Source organism: Salmo salar, chromosome ssa18 (assembly GCF_905237065.1).
Source record: "Salmo salar chromosome ssa18, Ssal_v3.1, whole genome shotgun sequence".
NCBI classification, from domain to species: Eukaryota; Metazoa; Chordata; class Actinopteri; order Salmoniformes; family Salmonidae; genus Salmo; species Salmo salar.
Genome location: NC_059459.1, coordinates 8,724,246 through 8,744,314, shown reverse-complemented (window position 1 = coordinate 8,744,314; position 20,069 = coordinate 8,724,246). Strand labels below are relative to the sequence as shown.

The following is a 20,069-nucleotide window of genomic DNA, read 5'->3' as shown; positions in this document are numbered from 1 at the left end:
CAAAAGAGAAATAATCTGGTTTGCGCTTAGTGGGACTGTCATTTGTTTTCAACAGGACAATGACCCAACACATGTCCAGGCTGTGTAAGGGCTATTTGACCAAGGAGAGGAATGGAGTGCTGCATCAGATGACCTGGCCTCCACAGTCACCCAACCACAACCCAATTGAAATGGTTAGGGATGAGTTGGACCGCAGAGTGAAGGAAAAGCAGCCAACTAGTGCTCAGCATATGTGGGAACTCCTTCAAGACTGTTGGAAAATAATTCCTCATGAAGCTGGTTGAGAGAATGCCAAGAGTGTGCAAAGCTGTCATCAAGGGTGGCTACTTTGAAGAATATAAAATATATTTTGATTTGTTTAATACTTTTTTGGTTACTACATGATTCCATATGTGTTATTTCATAGTGTTGATGTCTTCACTATTATTCTACAATGTAGAAAATAGTAAAAATAAAGAAAAACCCTTGAAGAGCAGGTCTGTCCAAACTTTTGACTGGTGCTGTATATGATGTGATGTGTAGACATCATGGACGATATGTGGATTGAATATATAGTATATCTGAAGAATACATGGATAGAATAGTATATGTACAGCAATAGTTGAGTAGGATGGACTTGGCTACAATACAGTATATACATATGAAATGGGTAAAACAGTATGTAAACATTATTAAAGTGACCAGTGTCCTATCATTAAAGTGACCAGTTATTTTGTCACCCAGAGTCACAATGATTTATTTTCCAAGCCATCCATCACACACAATATTTTACCTAGGGCAGGCTTTTTTTAAAGAAACAGAGTTTGGTCTGCGTCGTGTTTTTATTTTTGACATGGAAAAAATATTGCGATACTGGTATTGTCACAGCCCTAGCATTAGACAGGTGAAATAGGGACAAGTTTGAGGTAATAATGAAAACAGACAGAAATGAAGTCTTTTCTCCAAGGTGAACTCGGCCTCAAGTGATACACGGGACATTGTGAATGCATAATGTACTGAACGTCCAGACAGTACATCTGCCCCTCTTCCTACGGTGAGGTTTTCACTGCAGAGAAATGACTGCAGCTCATGGAGGAGCTCAAACTGGCTCAGCATTCAAATGAGAGCGGGGGAGAGATGGGAAGAGAAGAGTATGTGCGTACGTACGTGTGCCCGTGTGTGTGTGGGTGGGTGGGTGTGTGGAGATAGAGAGAGAATGGCTCACCATCCAGAGCATCCTTGAGCTCGTCTTTGGTCCAGGCCACCTCTGTCATCAGCAGACGCAGGTAGTACATGGCATGCTGATGGGGTTGCTCCGCCCTGAAGTTGTTCAGTGACCTCATATACTGGAGGAGCGGTCAAAGGGCAATAGGGGTCAACGTTCAGCCCAATCATATCAGGGGTCAGACTCAATACAAGGGTAGTTTGTGTGCGCCATGGGGTCAAACACAATATCAGAATCAAACAGTCAAAAACCAACATCAGCTTCGATCCGTTATGATTTCATAGCCTGAGTAGTTTTAAATTGGGCGGCGGGGCTCAGCTTACCGCTTCCTTGATGATGTCAAAGCGTTTCTCATCAATCTCAAACGCGGCCATCTTCTCAATGATCTTCTCCAGCAGGATGTGCTGCTTGTCATTGTAGCCCTTCACTGAGAGCTGTGGGAAGGAGATGGAAGGAAGAGGAAAAGAGAAAAAAGGTGAGCATAACTTGATGTGGCATAGAGCTTGTAGAAAATAACACTAAAATGTGTGTGCAGATGAATAAACAGCCCCATCGGTTAGGGAAACTAAAGGTAGTAGCGTTTTAGACGAACATCCCCAAACCTCTCCTCCTGCCCTGGCCCTTCCTCTAGGACAATGACTCCACTCAGCGTAATGCCTCTGTCAAAGAGGACACGGAGTGCTGGCTGAGTCCTGAGTACAGTCTGTGAAATGACCCCTCACACACACACACACACACACACACACACACAGCAGAGGGAGCCAGGCTGGGCCATGAAGGTTCCTCTGCTGTGACTTTCACTGACGGCGCTAGCATCCACGCTAATGACTGTGGCATCACACACTAGCCCGTTAACACAGGGTTCCAACCCTGCATTGCTGCCACTGCAATGAACATATTATGGGTCTGTAGCCAACTACTCAACTCTACAAAGCACGCACTGCTCATTACCATCAACTGCAAATGCATTACCCCTTATTCATCGAGTTCTGTGACCAACTAACAATAAGTGATGCAGTGAGTGGTGTGTGTATGCGTGTACATTTACCAAACCAACCACACTGTGCATAGGCAGAGCCTAGTCAAGGTTATATGAAGCTCTGCTTCGCAATATCATCCAAACATTCGGGCCCCTTCATGAATCGGAAATACCCTCAGGCTACAGCGTTTCGCTCTCGCAATCACCCTCTACCTCCCCTTTCTCGCTGACACACACATACTGACACCAGTTAACTGTAAATCTCTTCCAACATCATTACCCTTGATGAGTCCCCAGTTAGTTTGTGCCGACGCAACTCTATTACTGGTAAAGCTCGGAAAACCTTAATACAAAGAAAAACACCCCATCATAAAGTTAGCTAGGTATGTGTGATTGGCCGGACTGGAGAATTCAAAGCATAATTTCCTAAGTATGTAGCATCAACTCATGAGGGATTAGCCTTTTAAAATGTATAATCCAAGTCTTAGGTAGTCTCTTATTTATGACCTTGGTATCACATAACAGTGGTAAATAACTTAACAAGCAGGCAAAATATCCTCATGACTAGTACTATGCTTCCTCCTGCACACATAAGCTACTGTTTCACAAAGGTAGGCCTAGTTTAGATGTTAACCAAATGTGAGAGGAGGTCCATTTAAAGAGTGAAACCAAACCACCACAAACCAAAGTTAGAAAGGAGCAGAGAGTGCGAGGGAGAAGACAAGCATCATTGGGCAAATGGGCATCTCGATTCTCCATTAAGCAAAAACATAGCAAAACCTAATTCCAATACTAAGCGATATGAAGATAGTTTTTCAAAGACAAATTCAAAGGCGCTTGCAAACACTATTAGCTATGTGTACAATGCCAGCTCCAGTCTGTAACCTACTATTGGAATCATGAGTCTGCAGAATTTACAGTACCTATACATTTTTCAGAGGATAAGCAGTGTTTTCGGCTTTATTCCTTTAGGACTTGTGAAGGAGACACTTACTGTTCTACTATCTGGCTGACATTGACAGCACAGACAATTTCAAAATGGATGCCAAAGATAAATTAAAATCAACAACATTTGAGCGAATGTATGAAGTTCTATATAGGTGTATTAGATGGGGTGTGTTTTCGGAGTGATTCAGTGAAATCAACGAGGCCAAACGTGTCCTTCAAGACGGGCAGTCTGCTGATATTACAGTTCATATTTTAATCCAGACCTGATCAGTTGAACTTACTCTGTCGTCAGGTAAGTATTGGATAAATTCATAGTTGATGTTCAACTTCATATCACTTAAACGGCATTCCTTGAAGACTACATTTGGCCATCCTTGCAGTGAAACCACAAGTCGCTGCATAAACGGACAGAACATAGGAAGGGGGCCTCTGGGACCTCCCCATCGTCCTAGAGACAGACTAACACATAGAAACAAATGGCGTAGATAGACGGAAAAGACAGTCTTCCACACTTAGAACCTGAAGATGGGTAAATAAGAATGTGTTCTTAACTGGACTTGCCTAGTTAAATAAAGGTTACATTTTTTTTTTTTTTTTTTTTAAAGATGGGCCCTCCCTCGTTCCCCTAGCTGTTAGGGGGGCTGACAGACGGACGCTGAACTTACAAGGATAGCATTCTTCCCTGAGGCTGCCATAGACCAAGCCCGGCAAGGCTGGCTGCATATGTATACTCTTAAAATCATCCTTCAATAACCTGAGAAACAGTTAAGTCATGTTGCGGTGCAGGGGGTCCGAGTAGAAGTAGTGACAAAAAAAAAAATGTAATAAACATGATTGTTGGTAAGGGAGGTGGGATAACGTTGTCAAAAAGACAGAGCAGGGTGAGAAGGTTGATTAAGAAGAGTATGTATATGCAGCCTCGCAACCGGCTTTTCTGTCCACCAAGGAGGGACGGAGTACTTTGCCACTAAATGCTAGGTTAATGCTACGGCTACAGCCACTACTACTTGGTGCCCATTTCCCATTCCTTTGTATCAGACTTTTAAAAATAAAAATACTGTCTCTGTCTCACAGAGGACTGTACCAAATGGCTATTTAAGTTCATACCCAAACAGTGCCACCACAAAAAGGAAACAAACAATTGTCAAGTCCAGCATTTTCCGACGAGGCGGTTTCGACGGAGGGAGAAAGGAAAGATGAAGAGGATGATGCAGCCAGGGCTGATACCAAGGCCCAGGTTGAGAATGCACGAGGGAGGAACAGATGGGTTTGGGATCGCGGTGGCGTGAGGGCGATGGGAAATTTGGATACTTACATACATCCCATAGATGGTATTTTGGAGGTCATAGTTCAAGCCGGCAAGCTCGGCTGCATATGCATACTCGTTGAGGGAGTCCTTGAGGAGCTCCAGGTACAAATAGGCCATGTTACAATGTATTGGGTCCACATACGCAAATGGGCTGTAGGAAAAAAAAACAGCAGTGATGAATCAACTGTTTGCTACAACACAGCTAGACATCCCTCTCCAAATCACTGTCCTTGAAAAGCAAAAAGTAGCAATGTTGCTTATACACTCATTGATTAATTCAAGGGTAGGGATCAGCAGGAATAGTGGGTTCCCATGTGGTCCTTCCTAATCCAATTTCAAATAGCAGTATTTGAGTCCTATAACTACAATAGCTTGTGTGAGGAAAATAATACAAAAGATGTATCACATCATCGTCTCATAAACTTGAACATGGGCTGTGGTTTGTCTACCAACCTGAAGAACTCAAAGTTCAGGCATGCCTTTGGTAGGAAAAACTTGTCATCCTGCTTGAACCACACCTTGCTCATAGCGGTGTCCTAGAAGAAACAAAGAGGCATGATTACATTAGCATTAGCAGCAGATTCCAATGAGGAGAAAGGGCATGCAAAAAGTACTACAGTCTGATATCTTCACATACTTGTTTTTAAGGAGGTAGAATAAATCTCTACAACTGCTTATGAACTTTGTTGGGTTGTGAACCGCAGTCAACAATGTACTGTAATACTGAAGCTAATAGCGCAAAAGAGATTCCAACCTGTCAGCAGTAGTTACCGCATACATCCTCTGATCAGAACACCTTGACAACAGTACTAAATACTTAACATCTCAATCCTGACACCGTTTCCTCATTATCATATGAAAGTTAATGAACAAATTCAGACACCTGAAACATGCAGCTACGCTTTCAGTTCGGTCTAGCTGCTTGGTGAATGAAGTAAAAATAGTTTGTTAAATGCAACACCCCGACATTTTAAATTTTAGTCAATTAGCAGATGCCCTTATCCAGAGCGAGGCTTACCTTGATTAGAGTGGGGGCGGAGGGAGAGTCCTTCTCCAGAGGGTAGATCTCAAAGCTGGTGGGAATGAACTCGTTCTTCATGGGCAGCTTGAACTTGCCATTGAGGTCAGCGTTTCCCCATTTCTGAAACACAGACAATTTAGCTAGTCCTCCTTGCTAAGTTAAGGGTTGGGTAGGGAATTTATTGATACATGACTAAAGGCTTCTACACATCTATCCAACTATAGCCAATAAACTATAGATGATGCAACTCAGACGAACTGTCCATGGCAGATTCTACATGACGCAGGATCAACTATGTCCAGTGGCAACCAACTACACACTAGGGTTTGGCAGTATACCGGATTTTGAAATACACATGGCATGACTTTCAATACTGTCAAAACCATTTATGAAACTTTTTTTTTTTTTTTTTACTTCGCTACTTTTAAGTAAATAGCTACAGGTTACAAGAAAGCAGATTGCGTTCTTCATTTGAACAGTCACATTATTTTTCATTATAGGGTAAATCCATTTAAATTTAATCACTTTTTGACAGCATCCCTTTTGATTTAAATACACATTTTCATACATGTCTGGCCATGGAAGAAGTGGTCAGAAAGTTATTTTTTTAACCTGAATACCAAAACATTCAGGTGATAAAAGGTGCTCAAAGTTGACCCATTTTGGATACCCCACTATACCATGAGACATCCACGTCTTCATCACTTGAAAATATAGTTAGGTTGAGTTCGATATCATTAAAAAGCTTACAGGTTTGTGTGTTATGCCTGCTATCGGTTGAGAAACGTACTCTTGAATACCGGGTGGGTATCATTTCAATCATAGATATATCATTAATAGAATGGACCTATCCCTTCAAACAACTTCAGTTTAGCTGGTATACCATTGAAATTGACCTTTTAACTCCTAATTACTAACACAAAGATGGTGTTCATGTCTATTTTATTATCTATATTATTTCAATAGGTCTCCTATGGAGGATTGACACTCATTTAAAACATATTCACATTCAAGTCAACATTCACTGATGTGTAGACCTTCAACCATCTTTGTGGTACCATTTGAAAGTTGAAATTTCAATTGGAGTACATTTATCAGCCAAAACATGACACCCACCCTGTATTCAAGAGCATGTTGTGTCTCAACTGATGGTCGGGCACAACACAAAAACCTCAGATGATGTAGAATAGGGTCTAAACTACAGCATATGCAAATATGGAAAAAAATCTGACTTGACGCGATTTTTGATCATTTACGTTTAAGGTGTAAAAAAGAAAATAGTTTGACAACCCTGTTTGTAAGCTTTTAAATGATATCAACCGTTTAACTTTACCAGTGATGAAGACATGGATGTCTCATGGTATGGTGGGGTGTGCAAAATACAGGTCAACTTTGAGAATCTTTTATTCATTTTATATCTTGAACGTTTTGGCATTCTGGTCCAAAAAGTCACTTTCTGAGAACTACAATGGGCAAAATAATTTATTGAAGGGGTGCATTCAAAAAGTGACTGAATTCAAAATGGATTTATAAAGCTTGCTGTAGTTGCCCGAAACATCTGACTGACCCAGTCATGTTTTGTTTACAAAGAGCACAAATGGAGCAAGTTTCATGATTCACTGTTGTACAGCCTACATGAGGTGATCAAGTTATATAATTCACTACTAAATGTTAAGTAAAAATGTGTTATTAATTTTTGGACATAACACCAGCAAATCAGCTCCAAGTTATTTACATTTTGGAAATCTGTTCCAAAGTATTCCCACGTATAATAGAAAGATGTACAGTTTGTGATCTCATACAAATGTAAGCAAGGTTTGAAATGATTATATTTGTCAAATATTTTAACTGTTCTGGCTTCTTGCGGTCAATTTCCAGTCTACAAATGATTTGTAATTATGTCCCGGCCCCCTGACCATCCGTTCAAGAATAAAATCATCCCGCGACTGAATCTAGTTGATTATCCCTGGTCTAAAATGTGCTACATAAACCAAATGCACAGCTGGAGAGTAACTTAGCTAAGTGGCTAGCTAGCAAGATCAATAGATTCTTAACAGCAGAGAATATTATCTATCCTGAATCATTAACTCTCTCCTGAATCAGATTATTTTTTGTGCATGTCTAATATTTAATATTTGTTTTGTATGTGCAGCAAACTGAGTAGCCTTCTGAGATACTTGTATAAATCCTGTTAGGGATAGGGGGCAGTATTTTCACGTTCGGATGAAAAGCGTGCCCAGAGTAAACTGCCTGCTACTCGGGCCCAGAGTCAAATATTTACATTTTAGTTAGTAGATTTGGATAGAAAACACTCTGAAGTTTCTAAAACTGTTTGAATGATGTCTGTGAGTATAACAGAACTCATATGGCAGGCAAAAACCTGAGAAAAATCCAACCAGGAAGTGGGAAATCTGAGGCTCGTAGTTTTTCTTTCTAATCCCTATCGAAACTACAGTGTCTGTGGGGTCACATTGCACTTCTTAAGGCTTCCATTGGCTGTCAACAGCCTTTAGAAACTTGTTTCATACGTCTACTGTTACTGGGCAGAGAATAGGAGCCCAGTCAATCAGTGGACTCTCTGGGAGCAGTGAGTTGTTTACTGCGCAGGCGCACCGCTCCTTTTTCCTCTGTAATGAATACGCTATTGTCCGGTTGGAATATTATCGAAGTTTTATGTTAAAAAGACCCTAAGGATTGATTGTAAACATCGTTTGACATGTTTCGAAGAACGGTAATGGAACATTGACTTTTTGTCTCTGGTTTTACCCTTGCGCATTTTGCCTTAGGTTAGTGAGCTTAACGCGCTAACAAAAGGAGGTATTTGGACATAAATATGGAGTATTTCGAACAAAAAGAACATTTCTTGTGGAAGTGGGAGTCCATTCCGAAGAAGATCAGCAAAGGTAAGATTTATAATACTAATTCTGATTTTACATTTACATTACATTTTAGTCATTTACCAGACGCTCTTATCCAGAGCGACTTACAGTTGTGAATGCATACATTTCGTACATTTCATTTCATGCTTTAAATTTTTTTTTATTTTTAATTCTCTCTCCTGGTACTGACTCCAGAAGTTGGCGGGTAACTGTATAGCTTGCTTTGATGGCTGAGCTCTGTACTCAGAATATTGAAAAATTTGCTTTCGCCGTAAAGCTATTTTGAAATCTGACACAGCGGTTGCATTAAGGAGTAGTATATCTATAATTCTTTCAATAACTGTTTTAAAGTTTATCAACGTTTTGATGAGTATTTTTGTAAATTGATGTGCTCATTCACTGGAAGTTTTGGGTGGCAATACATTTTCTGAACATCACGCGCCAATGTAAAATGGGGTTTTTGGATATAAATATGAACTTTATCGAACAAAACATACATGTATTGTCTAACATTGGGTCCTGGGAGTGTCATCTGATGAAGATCGTCAAAGGTTAGTGATTCATTTTAGCTGTATTTCTGGTTTTTGTGATGCCTCTCCTTGCTTGGAAAATGTCTGTGTGGTTTTTCTTGTGAAGTTGATGTCCTAACAATCTAATGTTTTGCTTTCGCCGTAAAGCCTTTTTGAAATCGAACAATGTGGTTGGATAAACGAGAAGATTATCTTAAAAAGGGTGTATAATAGTTGTATGTTTGAGAAAATTGAATTATGAGATTTTTGCTGTTTTGTAATTCGCGCCTGCTATTCCATTGGCTGTTGGCGAGGGGTTCCGCTAGTCCATAACATGATAACTAACTTAATGAGCTGGATTGTCTGTCTTTATAATTAGTTTGTTCGCTTGCGTTCTTCAGAATTCAGCTACAATCCGCTATAGGAATTCTCTAGTACTTTGTTAGCATTTTGGTAAGACCCACATTGGGCATTTAGGGGTATAAAGAATTTTTTATAGCGCCCCTCTGTGTGCTATGCAAGTATTGCAGTCTACCGCGATACGGTACAAGGGCGGTATAAAAGCAGGGATTTTTCTGCCATTGGGCGGGCCACCTAAGCATTTTTCCAGGTCACCCATGTCCAAACAGTGTAAAAGAAATATATATATATATTTATATATTCCAGGATGGAAAAACAGTGTAAACTTTACGGCTTAAACCAGATATAAAGTACGTAGAAGAGACAATGGGCCTTTATATTTGTTTTATAATATAATCTCTGAGAAATAACAATCACCAAAATAAAAGCTAGACAGTCATGGAAAATTGAAAATTCATTGTTTTTGGAATTTATCAGTATTGATTTTGTTATTATGTTTGAGCAAATGAACACTGCATTAGCCATGGGAAAAATTCATGAAATTGCAGGAAATTAGCTTTAAAACGGCAAAATCTCAGCTCAATGGCAAACCGTAGAATTAAAGGAAATTAGCTGAAAAATGCAAAAGTGTGTCCACACTGTCAAGATGGGGGCCTTTAAAATTCAGCCGCGCCGAAGGGACGACCACACTTATTGCCACAACCCCTGCCATAACCACCACATAAGCCCTGAAAGGCATGAAAATCTGGATAACAAGGCTGATTCCAAAAAATACAAATCCAGATTATTAAAAAAAAACATCCAGACTGTTGTGTTGGCTGTAGTCAGATACAGTGCCCTCGGAAAGTATTCAGACCCTTTGACTTTTTTCACATTTTGTTACATTACAGCCTTTTCTAATATTGATTTAAACAAACTGATCCTCAGCCAACTACACACAATACCCCATAATGACAAAGCAAAAACAGGTTTAGAAATTTTTGCAAATACCTCAACATAAGTATTCAGACTCTTCGCTATGAGACTTGAAATTGAGCTCAGGTGCATTCCGTTTCCATTGATAATCCTTCAGATGCTTCTATAACTTGGAGTCCACTTGTGGTAAATTCAATTGATTGGACACGATTTCACACACCTGTCTATATAAGGTCCCACAGTTGACAGTGCATGTCAGAGAAAAAAACCAAGCCATGAGGTTGAAGGAATTGTCCGTAGAGCTCCAAGACTGGATGGTGTTGAGGCACAGATCTGGGGAAGGGTACCAAAACATTTCTGTGGCATTGAAGGTCTCCAAAAACATTGTGGTCTCCATCATTCTTAAATGGAAGAAGTTTGGAACCACCAAGACTCTTCCTAGAGCTGGCTGCCCGGCCAAACTGAGCAATCGAGGGAGAAGGGCCTTGGTCAGGGAGGTGACCAAGAACCCGATGGTCACTCTGACAGAGCTCCTCTGTGGAGCTGGGAGAACCTTCCAGAAGGACAATCAGGCCTTCATGGTAAAGTGGCCAGACAGAAGCCAGTCCTCAATAAAAGGCACATGAAAGCCTGCTTGGAGTTTGCCAAAAGGTACCTAAAGACTCTCAGACCATGATGAAACCAAGATTGAACACGTTGGCCTGAATACCAAGCGTCTCGTCTGGAGGAAACCTGGCACCATCCCTTCCCTACGGTGAGAAATGGTGGTGGCAGCATCATGCTGTGGGGATGTTTTTCAGCAGCAAGGACTGGGAGACTAGTCAGGATCAAGGTAAAGATGAATGGAGCAAAGTACAGAGAGATCATAATGAAAACCCGCTCAAGAGTGCCCAGGACCTCAGACTGGGGCGAAGGTTTACCTTCCAACAGGACAACGACCCTAAGCACAGACAAGACAATGCAGGAGTGGCTTCGGCGACAAGTCTCTGAATTTCCTTGAGTGACCCAGCCAGGGCCCGTACTTGAACCCGATCGAACATCTCTGCAGAGATCTGCAAATAGCTGTGCAGCAACACTCCCATCAAACCTGACAGAGCTTGAGAGGATCTGCAGAGAGGAATGGGAGAAACTCCCCAAATACAGGTGTGCCAAGCTTGTAGCGTCATACTCGAGGCTGTAATCTCTGCCAAAAGTGCTTCAACAAAGTACTGAGTAAAGGGTCTGAATACTTATGTAAAACTGTTTTTATTTTATTTTTATACATTTGCAAACATTTCTAAAAACCTGTTTTTGTTATGTCATTATGGGGTATTGTGTGTAGATTGATGAGGGAAAATAGTTTTTAGAATAAGGCTGTAACGTAACAATATGCGGGAAAAGTCAAGGGGTCTGACTACTTCCGAATGCACTGTAGTGTGTAGAAGCCTTTATGAGAGAGAATCCACTGTAAAAGCTGGCGAAATGTACAGCGTTGGTTTTGGCCATATTAAAGCCCTCCACAAAAGCTTTTGTAACATCATAAGCTCTGTGGAGTTGGTGGCCCAAGGCTTTATTTCAGAAAGGTGAATCGAGAACATTCACAGTCTTCCTGCAAAATGACTACCAAAACTTCCCTATTGCTAAACCATCACACATTTTAACCCCGATACTACACTGAATAGAAAAAAACTCAGCAAATCAATGAGCAATCTGTGGCTTTAAACATCATTCACCACTGGGGTGTTGACAGTGGATCATCAGTGCCTTACTAATAAAATAAATGGCTTGTGGGTAATGGTATGATAAACCTTAGATCATGTAGGGAATGTGTGACAGCAATTGGATAGATTAACGATTGCTGGAGCATCTGCAGTTCAAACAAAAAAGCAGACAACGCCAATTGTTTTGGTATAAAGTCCAGGGATGTGGCTGGAAAAATGTAACCAGTCAAATTCATAGACAGAGCTATGGATGCAAGGACTGACCATCCATAATATCAACATAGCCTCAAAACATGGTTGAAACTATACAGTGTATTTACAATGTTTACAAACAATGGAGTAAAACAGGCTTATGTTGGTTTCTGAAGGGGAACAAATCAGATTAAGCTCACAAGGCATTTATAAGATGTTCTTCAAGAATCAGTGGGTATACAGTACCAGTCAAAAGTTTGGACACACTCTTGGCATTCTCTCAACCATGAGGTATTCACCTGGAATGCATTTCAATTAACAATTTATTTCCTTAATGTGTTTGAGCCAATCAGTTGTGTTGTGACAAGGTAGGGGTGGTATACAGAAGATATCCCTATTTTGGTATAAGACCAAGTCCATATTACTGCAAGAACAGCTCAAACAAACAAAGAGAAACGACAGTCCATTACTTTAAGACATGAAAGTCAGTCAATCTGGAAAATGTCAAGTACTTTGAAAGTTGTTTCAAGTGCAGTCGCAAAACCAAGCGGTATGATGAATCTGGCTCTCATGGGTACCACCACAGGAAAGGAAGAGCAAGAGTTACCTCTGCTACAGAGAATAAGTTCATTAGAGTTACCAGCCTCAGATTGCAGCCCAAATAAATGCATCGCAGAGTTCAAGTAACAGACACATTTCAACATCAACTGTTCAGAGGAGACTGCATGAATCAGGCCTTCATGGTTGAATTGCTGTAGAGGAACCACCACTACTAAAGGACACCAATAAGAAGAAGATACTTGCTTGGGCCAAGAAACACGAGCAATGGACATTAGACCGGTGGAAATCTGTGTGTCTGATGAGTCCAAAAGTGTGATTTTTGGTTCCAACCGCCGTGTCTTTGAGACGCAGAGTAGGTGAACGGATGATCTTCGCATGTGTGGTTCCTACCATGAAGCACGGAGGAGGTGGTGTGATGTTGCTTTGCTGGTGGCACTGTCTGTGATTTATTTAGAATTCAAGGCACGCTTAACCAGATTGCTACCACAGCATTCTGCTGCGACACACCATCCCATGTGGTTTGCGCTTAGTGTGTCTATAATTTGTTTTTTCAACAGGACAATGACCCAACACACCTCCAGGCTGTGTAAGGGCTATTTGACCAAGGAGAGTGATGAGAGCTGCATTAAATAACCTGGCCTTCACAATCAGCCGACCTCCAATTGAGATGGTTTGGGATGAATTGGACCGCAGAGTGAAGGAAAAGCAGCCAACAAGTGCTCAGCATATGTGGGAACTCCTTCAAGACTGTTGGAAAATAATTCCTCATGAAGCTAGTTGAGAATGCCAAGAGTGTACAAAGCTGTCATCAAGGCAAAGGGTGGATACTTTGAAGAATATAAAATATATTTTGATTTGTTTAACACTTTTTTGCTTACTACATGATTCCATATGTTATTTCATAATTAGAAAATAGTAAAAATAAAGAAAACCCCTTAAATGAGTAGATGTGTCCAACCTTTTGACTGGTACTGTATATAATTAATTTAAAAATGGATGTAGTAATTGCAGAGTGCCAATTTAAGCATTGCCAATTGACGATTTAAAAAGACGCCCAGTCAGATCAGGGTGAATCTCAAATCTGTCCTCTATTCCTTGTGTCCTTGTTTCCGTTCCTCTTACTGAAAATGCATTGAAGAAGAAGGTCTGAGAAGAGGAACATCCAATCTTCTCCTACAATGTGTTTTGAGGATAAGGCAAGGAGAGGACGTGAGGAATCAAAGACTTCTGAGATTCACCCACAGGGTGATGAGAATATGGAAAATCTGTTGAGTTTGAACACATTTCAGTCTCACCTTGATGACTTCCTCAGAGATGGGCTCCTGTTTGTAGTGGGTCCCATACCATTCCTCAGTCTTGTCTGTCTGCCCTTCAAACGACTTTGAGACAACTGCGACTCTGCAGGGAGAGGATGGACAGAGACAGGTCTCATTATTAGCATTTATAAACACCCTTGTCAGATCGTTTTAGAGTCAGACACACTCCATTTTCCCTGAGCAGCCTACGGAAGATTTGTATCGCCCTTATGACATCAGCTCGAGTGCCTTCCATAGCAGTGTTCTATTTGTAGGATGCCGATAGTAGTGACTGAAGTAGAGTAGTAGTCACTGTAGTGGTAGTAATACTGCAGAATGTGTTATTGAGCTCCCCATTGATTCAGGTTCAACAGTTTCTTAAAGTTCGCTTAATTCAACAGTGTGAGGTTTAGGTGAATGTTAAAAGTCCAATGCAGCGATTTCATTCTCAGTATTAAATCATTTCAGGGTAACAATTAAGTACCTCACTGTGATTTTGATTTAACAATGGTCAAAAATAAAAATGTTTCTTAGAAAAGAGCAATTTCTCATGCAAGAATTTAGCTAGGACTGTCTGGGAGTGGTCTGAGTAGGGATATTTTTTTAATACATTTTTCCTTTGTCATTATGGGCTATTGTGTTCAGATTGAGACACTTTTTTTAAATACATTTTTAAATAAGGCCGTACCGTAACAAAATGTGGAAAAAGTCAAGTGGTCTGAATACTTTCCGAATGCAATGTTGGAACATTGCTGTAGGGACTTGCTTCCATTCAGCCACATGAGCATTAGTGAGGTCTGGCACTGATTTTGGGCAATTAGGCCTGGCTCGCAGTTGGCGTTCCATTTCATCCCAAAGGTGTTCGATGGGGTTGAGGTCAGGGCTCTATGCAGGCCAGTCAAGTTCTTCCATACTGATCTCGACAAACCATTTCTGTATGGACCTCACTTTGTGCACGGGGGCATTGTAATGCTGAAACAGGAAAGGGCCTTCCCCAAACTGTTGCCACAAAGTTGGAAGCACAGAATCGTCTAGAATGTCATTGTATGCTGTACGATTAAGATTTCCCTTAACTGGAACTAAGGGGCCTAGCCCAAACCATGAAAACAGCCCTTGACCATTATACCTCCACCAAACTTCACTATTGGCACTGTGCATTCGGCATGTAGCTAAACCCAGATTAGTCTATGGAGATTGCATGGCTGTGTGCTCGATTTTATATACCCGTCAGCAACGGGTGTGGCTGAAATAGCCTAATCCAATAATTTGAAGGGTTGTCCACATACTTTTGTATATAGTGTAGATAGGGGCTCCCGAGTGGCACAGCGGTCTAAGGCACTGCATCTCATTGCTTAAGGTGTCACTATAGACACCCTGGTTCAATTCCAGGCTGTATCACAACCAGCCCATAGGGTGGCGCACAATTTTTCCAGCGTCGCCCGGGTTTGGCCGGTGTAGGCCGTCATTGTAAATAAGAATTTGTTCTTAACTGACTTGCCTAGTTGAATAATTAAAAGGTTAAAACAATGAAATCGTTTCTGGATGTAGTCTTTTTCAAGGACATTACAAATATGTTTATCAAAATGCACTTCAAAACAGAAGTGTCATAGGCGTGTATTCTTAGTTGAGTGGAGCGCTGGTACCCTTGCAACACTCCTGAGCCAAACTGAATGAGCTGAGCCAATCTGGACTGCGCTGGTTTGATTATGCATCCGCCACAGTCGCTGAAACTATGCTGGAAAGAAGAATGTGAAAATAGAATAAAACAAGCCAGTAAAGTATCGTTCGGGTCGGCATGATAGCGTGAAAAGGGTATAGGAGAGCAGAGCAAACACTGTTAGTGGCCCGGAGAAGAGCTGGAACTAACCTGACGTATTCTGGCCTCAGCTTGTCCAGCACCATCTCTATCAGATCTGGCCTGAACTCCTCCAGTAGGTACTCTGCTGCTAGGATCTCCTCCAGAGGGTAGTACTGCAAAACAAAAAAACAGGTTTAGGTGCTAACAATGGGGGAGGCATTTGACTGTAACACATGCAGGGGAACACGGTTCACTGGAGCACAGTAATACAGAACTGGTGCTCTGCTTATTTCACAAAAAAAAAGATAAGCGCACATAGGAATGAAAATCAACAGACCAAAATACACTGGACATCCTACCCTCTATGACTGCCTTGCTAACATAGTAATATTTCGACTCTAGCAGGAATGTCAGTTTAACTTAGACTGGGGCTGAGTCTGCTGAATCTTTACCCACAAAATAAGAGGGTGGCAGACAAGGCAACCTGATGACATCATCGTCATCAAACAGAGCCACGGAGCTGCAGTGCATCACCATGGAAACGACCTTAAGAAATGGAGAGAGCACCACCTACGTGCAGTAATCCAGACACCTTGGAGGTGTAGCCACGGGGCCGCTCCTTGTCCTTGAACCTGAAGGCCACTGTGTTTAGGTCCTGCGGAGGAGAGACAAGTCACATGTCAATCACATGCAAATAAAGCATATTACATACAGAGGACTGAGCAACACTTACAATGAGACAATTCAGATGTAATCCATGTTTACTGTTAAATACACCAGAGGTTTAACTATGAGGCCAACAAAAAGACGATTTGAGTCTGTTTCTCGGTCTTGGTCCTGACTAAGGTTTTGTGAAAAGGACTATACATAAATAGTTGACTGGTTGTTTTCTGACAGCACATACACTGGCTACCAAAACACTGAGAATATTTTAGTAATTTTAGCAGATGCTCTTATCCAGAGGAACTTACAGGAGCAATTAGGGTTATGTCCCTTGCGCGAAAGGCACAGAGATTGTTCAACTAGTCGGCTCAGAGATTTGAACCAGCGACTTTTCGGTTACTGGCACAAAGCTCTTAACCCCTAAGCTACCTGCCACTCAGAAACTAGCCAGAGCTCAGAGACTAGAAGTGAGTGGTACTACAGTGCAGTACTTACCTTGCACTCCTGGAAGACCCACTCCTGAGGCCCCTTCATGCGCAGCTTCTGGATGTACTGGAACATGTGGAAGATGATGTCATCCACGTGCACTACAGAAACAAATGACACTTCAGTGCACGTGGTTCTGCATACAGTGCATTCGGAAAGTATTCAGACCCCTTGACTTTTCCCACATTGTTAAATTACAGCCTTATTCTAAAATGTATTAAATTGTTTTTTCCCCCTCATCAATCTACACACAATACCCCATAATGACAAAGCAAAAATAGGTTTTTAGAATTTTTGCAAATATATAAAAAAGAAATGAAATATCACATTTAAATATGTATTCAGACCCTTTACTCAGTACTTTGTTGAAGCGCCTTTGGCACTGATTACAGCCGAGTCTTCGTGGGTATGACGCTACATACTTGTATTTGGGGAGTTTCTCTCATTCTTCTCTGCAGATCCTCTCAAGCTCTGTCAGGTTGGATGGGGAGTGTTGCTGCACAGCTATTTTCAGGTCTCTTCAGAAATGTTCTATCGAGTTCAAGTCCAGGCTCTGGCTGGGTCACTCAAGGACATTGAGACTTGTTCCGAAGCCACTCCTGCTCTGTCTTGGCTGTATGCTTAGGGTCATTGTCCTGTTGGAAGTTGAAACTTTGCCCCAGTCTGAGGTCCTGAGCGCTCTGGGGCAGGTTTTCTTTGAGTATCTCTGTACTTTCCTCCGTTCATCTTTCCCTCGATCCTGACTAGTCTCCCAGTACCTGCCGCTGAAAAACATCCCCACAGCATGCTGCCACCACCATGCTTCACCGTAGGGATGGTGACCAAGGTCCTTCACCCCCGACTGCTCAGTTTGGCCAAGCAGCCAGCTCTAGGAAGAGTCTTGGTGGTTCCAAACTGTGTTCTTGGGGACAATGCTGTAGACATTTTTTGGTACCATTCCCCATATCTGTGCCTCGACAATCCTGTCGTCTCGGATCTCTACCGACAATTCCTTCAATCTCATCTCTTTTGCTTTGATATGCACTGTCAACTGTGGGACCTTATATAGACTGGTGTGTACCTTTCCAAATCATGTCCAATCAATTGAATTTACCACAGGTGGACACTAATCAAGTTGTAGAAACATCAAGGATGATCAATAGAAAAGGATGCACCTGAGCTCAATTTCGAGTCTCATATCAAAGGGTCTGAATAATTATGTTAATAAGGTTTGCAAAATGTCTAAAAACCTGTTTTCACTTTGTCATTATGGGGTATTGTGTGTAGATGTATTTAATCCATTTCAAAATAAGGCTGAATTGTAGCAAACTGTGGAAAAAGTCAAGAGTTGAATACTTTCCGCATGCATTGTACACCACACACAGACAGCTTTCTGAAATGAGGGTGTGGGCACATACACATGAACAAAACACACAAAATCAAACACAATCACTGAGATCCTAATGCTTACAGAGTCCCTCCTCTGTCAGGTCCACATTGATGATGAAGAACATGAAGCCTTTAGCTCCCTCTTTCTGGCCTCCGACCAGCGTGTTTACCCAGCCTGCACAAGAATAAAGGGCATAGCTCTCATGATCAATTCAAATACAAACACTTCTACACATATACAGCATGTACGGTCAGTATAAACCCTTGATTAATTAGACTGTTACAAAAAGAAAAGTTGGATATTTCTACATTTTATTCATTTAGCAGAGTCTTATCCATAGCGACTTATAGTTACTGCATCTTAAGATCTAAGTGACTAAGATCTCTCAGTCATAGTAAGTACACCCCCCACCCCCCAAAAAAAGTGTGTGGGGGGGGGGGGGGGTTGCTGTGGGATTATTTAAGAAAAAGTTGGGTTTCAGCCATTTTCGGAAGATGGGCAGGGACTCTTCTGTCCTTGCTTCAGAAGGAAGCTGGTTCCAACATTGGCTTGCAAGGACTGAGAAGAGCTTCGACTGGGCTGAGCGGGAGCTGCCCTCCCGTAGGGGTGGGAGGTCCAAGAGACCAGAGGTGGCAGAACTGAGTACTCAGTTTGCAGCGGGTTTCTACCATTCTATCAAGCCCTAAATCTTAAACTGAGATTCTCTTTATCATAGCCCTATGGCCTACCTTTGGATTTGAGCTCAGACAGCAGGCTCCCTGGGCCCTCGTGGCCTATCAGGTGGCCCAGGTAGTGGCCTGGGTTGGACTTGTAGTACTTCTGCAGGTCTGGGATAGGGAACGTCACATACAGGTTCCTAATGTCCTTGATAGGCACCACTTTGTAGAATTGCTATGAAGGAAAATTAGGAATGAGATATTTGAATTGAGACAACGAAAAGCACCTCAGTAGCACAACTTTTCCATGGGATGATGTATTTGATTGTGTATCCATATAATTATTTGTGTCTTGCAGGGAGAAACTAAGGAGCTCACCCTGAGGTGCTCCTCCTGGAAGGGGTGGTTGGGGAACTCGGGGATAGGCACATTCTTGTTCTCCACTTCGCCAAACAGCTTGACCACCATGGTGGTGAGCTCATCTAATGACTCTGTGTGAATGAGAAAAAGGGCGAGATTAGTTTCATTTTTTAAGATACTCAATCTTCCTGGATTCATACTAAAACCATTCAAATGACAAAACACTTCAAAAACACTTACAGTTGAAGTCGGAAGTTTACATACACCTTAGCCAAATACATTTAAACTCAGTTTCACAATTCCTGACATTTAATCCTAGTACAAATTCCCTGTTTTAGGTCAGTTAGGATCACCACTTTATTTTAAGAATGTGAAATGTCAGAACAATAGTAGAGAGAAGGATTTATTTCAGCTTTAATTTCTTTCATCACATTCTCAGTGGGTCAGAAGTTTACATACACTCAATTAGTACTTGGTAGCATTTCCTTTAAAATGTTTAGCTTGGATGAAACGTTTTGGGTAGCCTTCCACAAGCTTCCCACAATAAGTTGGGTGAATTGTGGCCCATTCCTCCTGACAGAGCTGGTGTAACGGAGTCAGGTTTGTAGGCCACCTTGCTCGCACAGATTTTTCAGTTCTGCCCACAAATTTTCTGTAGGATTTAGGTCAGGGCTTTGTGATGGCCACTCCAATACCTTGAATTTGTTGTCCTTAAGCATTTTTGCTACAAGCTTGGAAGTATGCTTGGGATCATTGTCCATTTGGAAGACCCAAGCTTTAACTTCCTGACTGATGTCTGTCTCAATATATCCACATAATTTTCCTGCCTCATGATGCCATCTATTTTGTGAAGTGCACCAGTCCC

At 41.6% G+C, this 20,069-nt stretch overlaps 1 protein-coding gene across 2 annotated transcripts in view; it reads right to left on the bottom strand.

The window, feature by feature from the left end:
- Positions 1-20,069, bottom strand: part of LOC106576795 (insulin-degrading enzyme) — a 46,803-nt gene that overhangs the window by 14,062 nt on the left and 12,672 nt on the right. For both annotated transcript variants that reach the window (XM_014154206.2, XM_014154204.2), the window contains exons 6-17: positions 19,223-19,335; positions 18,917-19,079; positions 18,270-18,362; positions 16,829-16,920; positions 16,245-16,325; positions 15,740-15,843; positions 13,873-13,975; positions 5,459-5,581; positions 4,894-4,976; positions 4,447-4,591; positions 1,528-1,638; positions 1,205-1,325 (exon numbers count right to left, since the gene is read on the bottom strand). In XM_014154206.2, the coding sequence (XP_014009681.1) occupies positions 1,205-1,325; positions 1,528-1,638; positions 4,447-4,591; positions 4,894-4,976; positions 5,459-5,581; positions 13,873-13,975; positions 15,740-15,843; positions 16,245-16,325; positions 16,829-16,920; positions 18,270-18,362; positions 18,917-19,079; positions 19,223-19,335 (1,332 nt within the window). The remainder of the gene's footprint in view (positions 1-1,204; positions 1,326-1,527; positions 1,639-4,446; positions 4,592-4,893; positions 4,977-5,458; positions 5,582-13,872; positions 13,976-15,739; positions 15,844-16,244; positions 16,326-16,828; positions 16,921-18,269; positions 18,363-18,916; positions 19,080-19,222; positions 19,336-20,069) is intronic.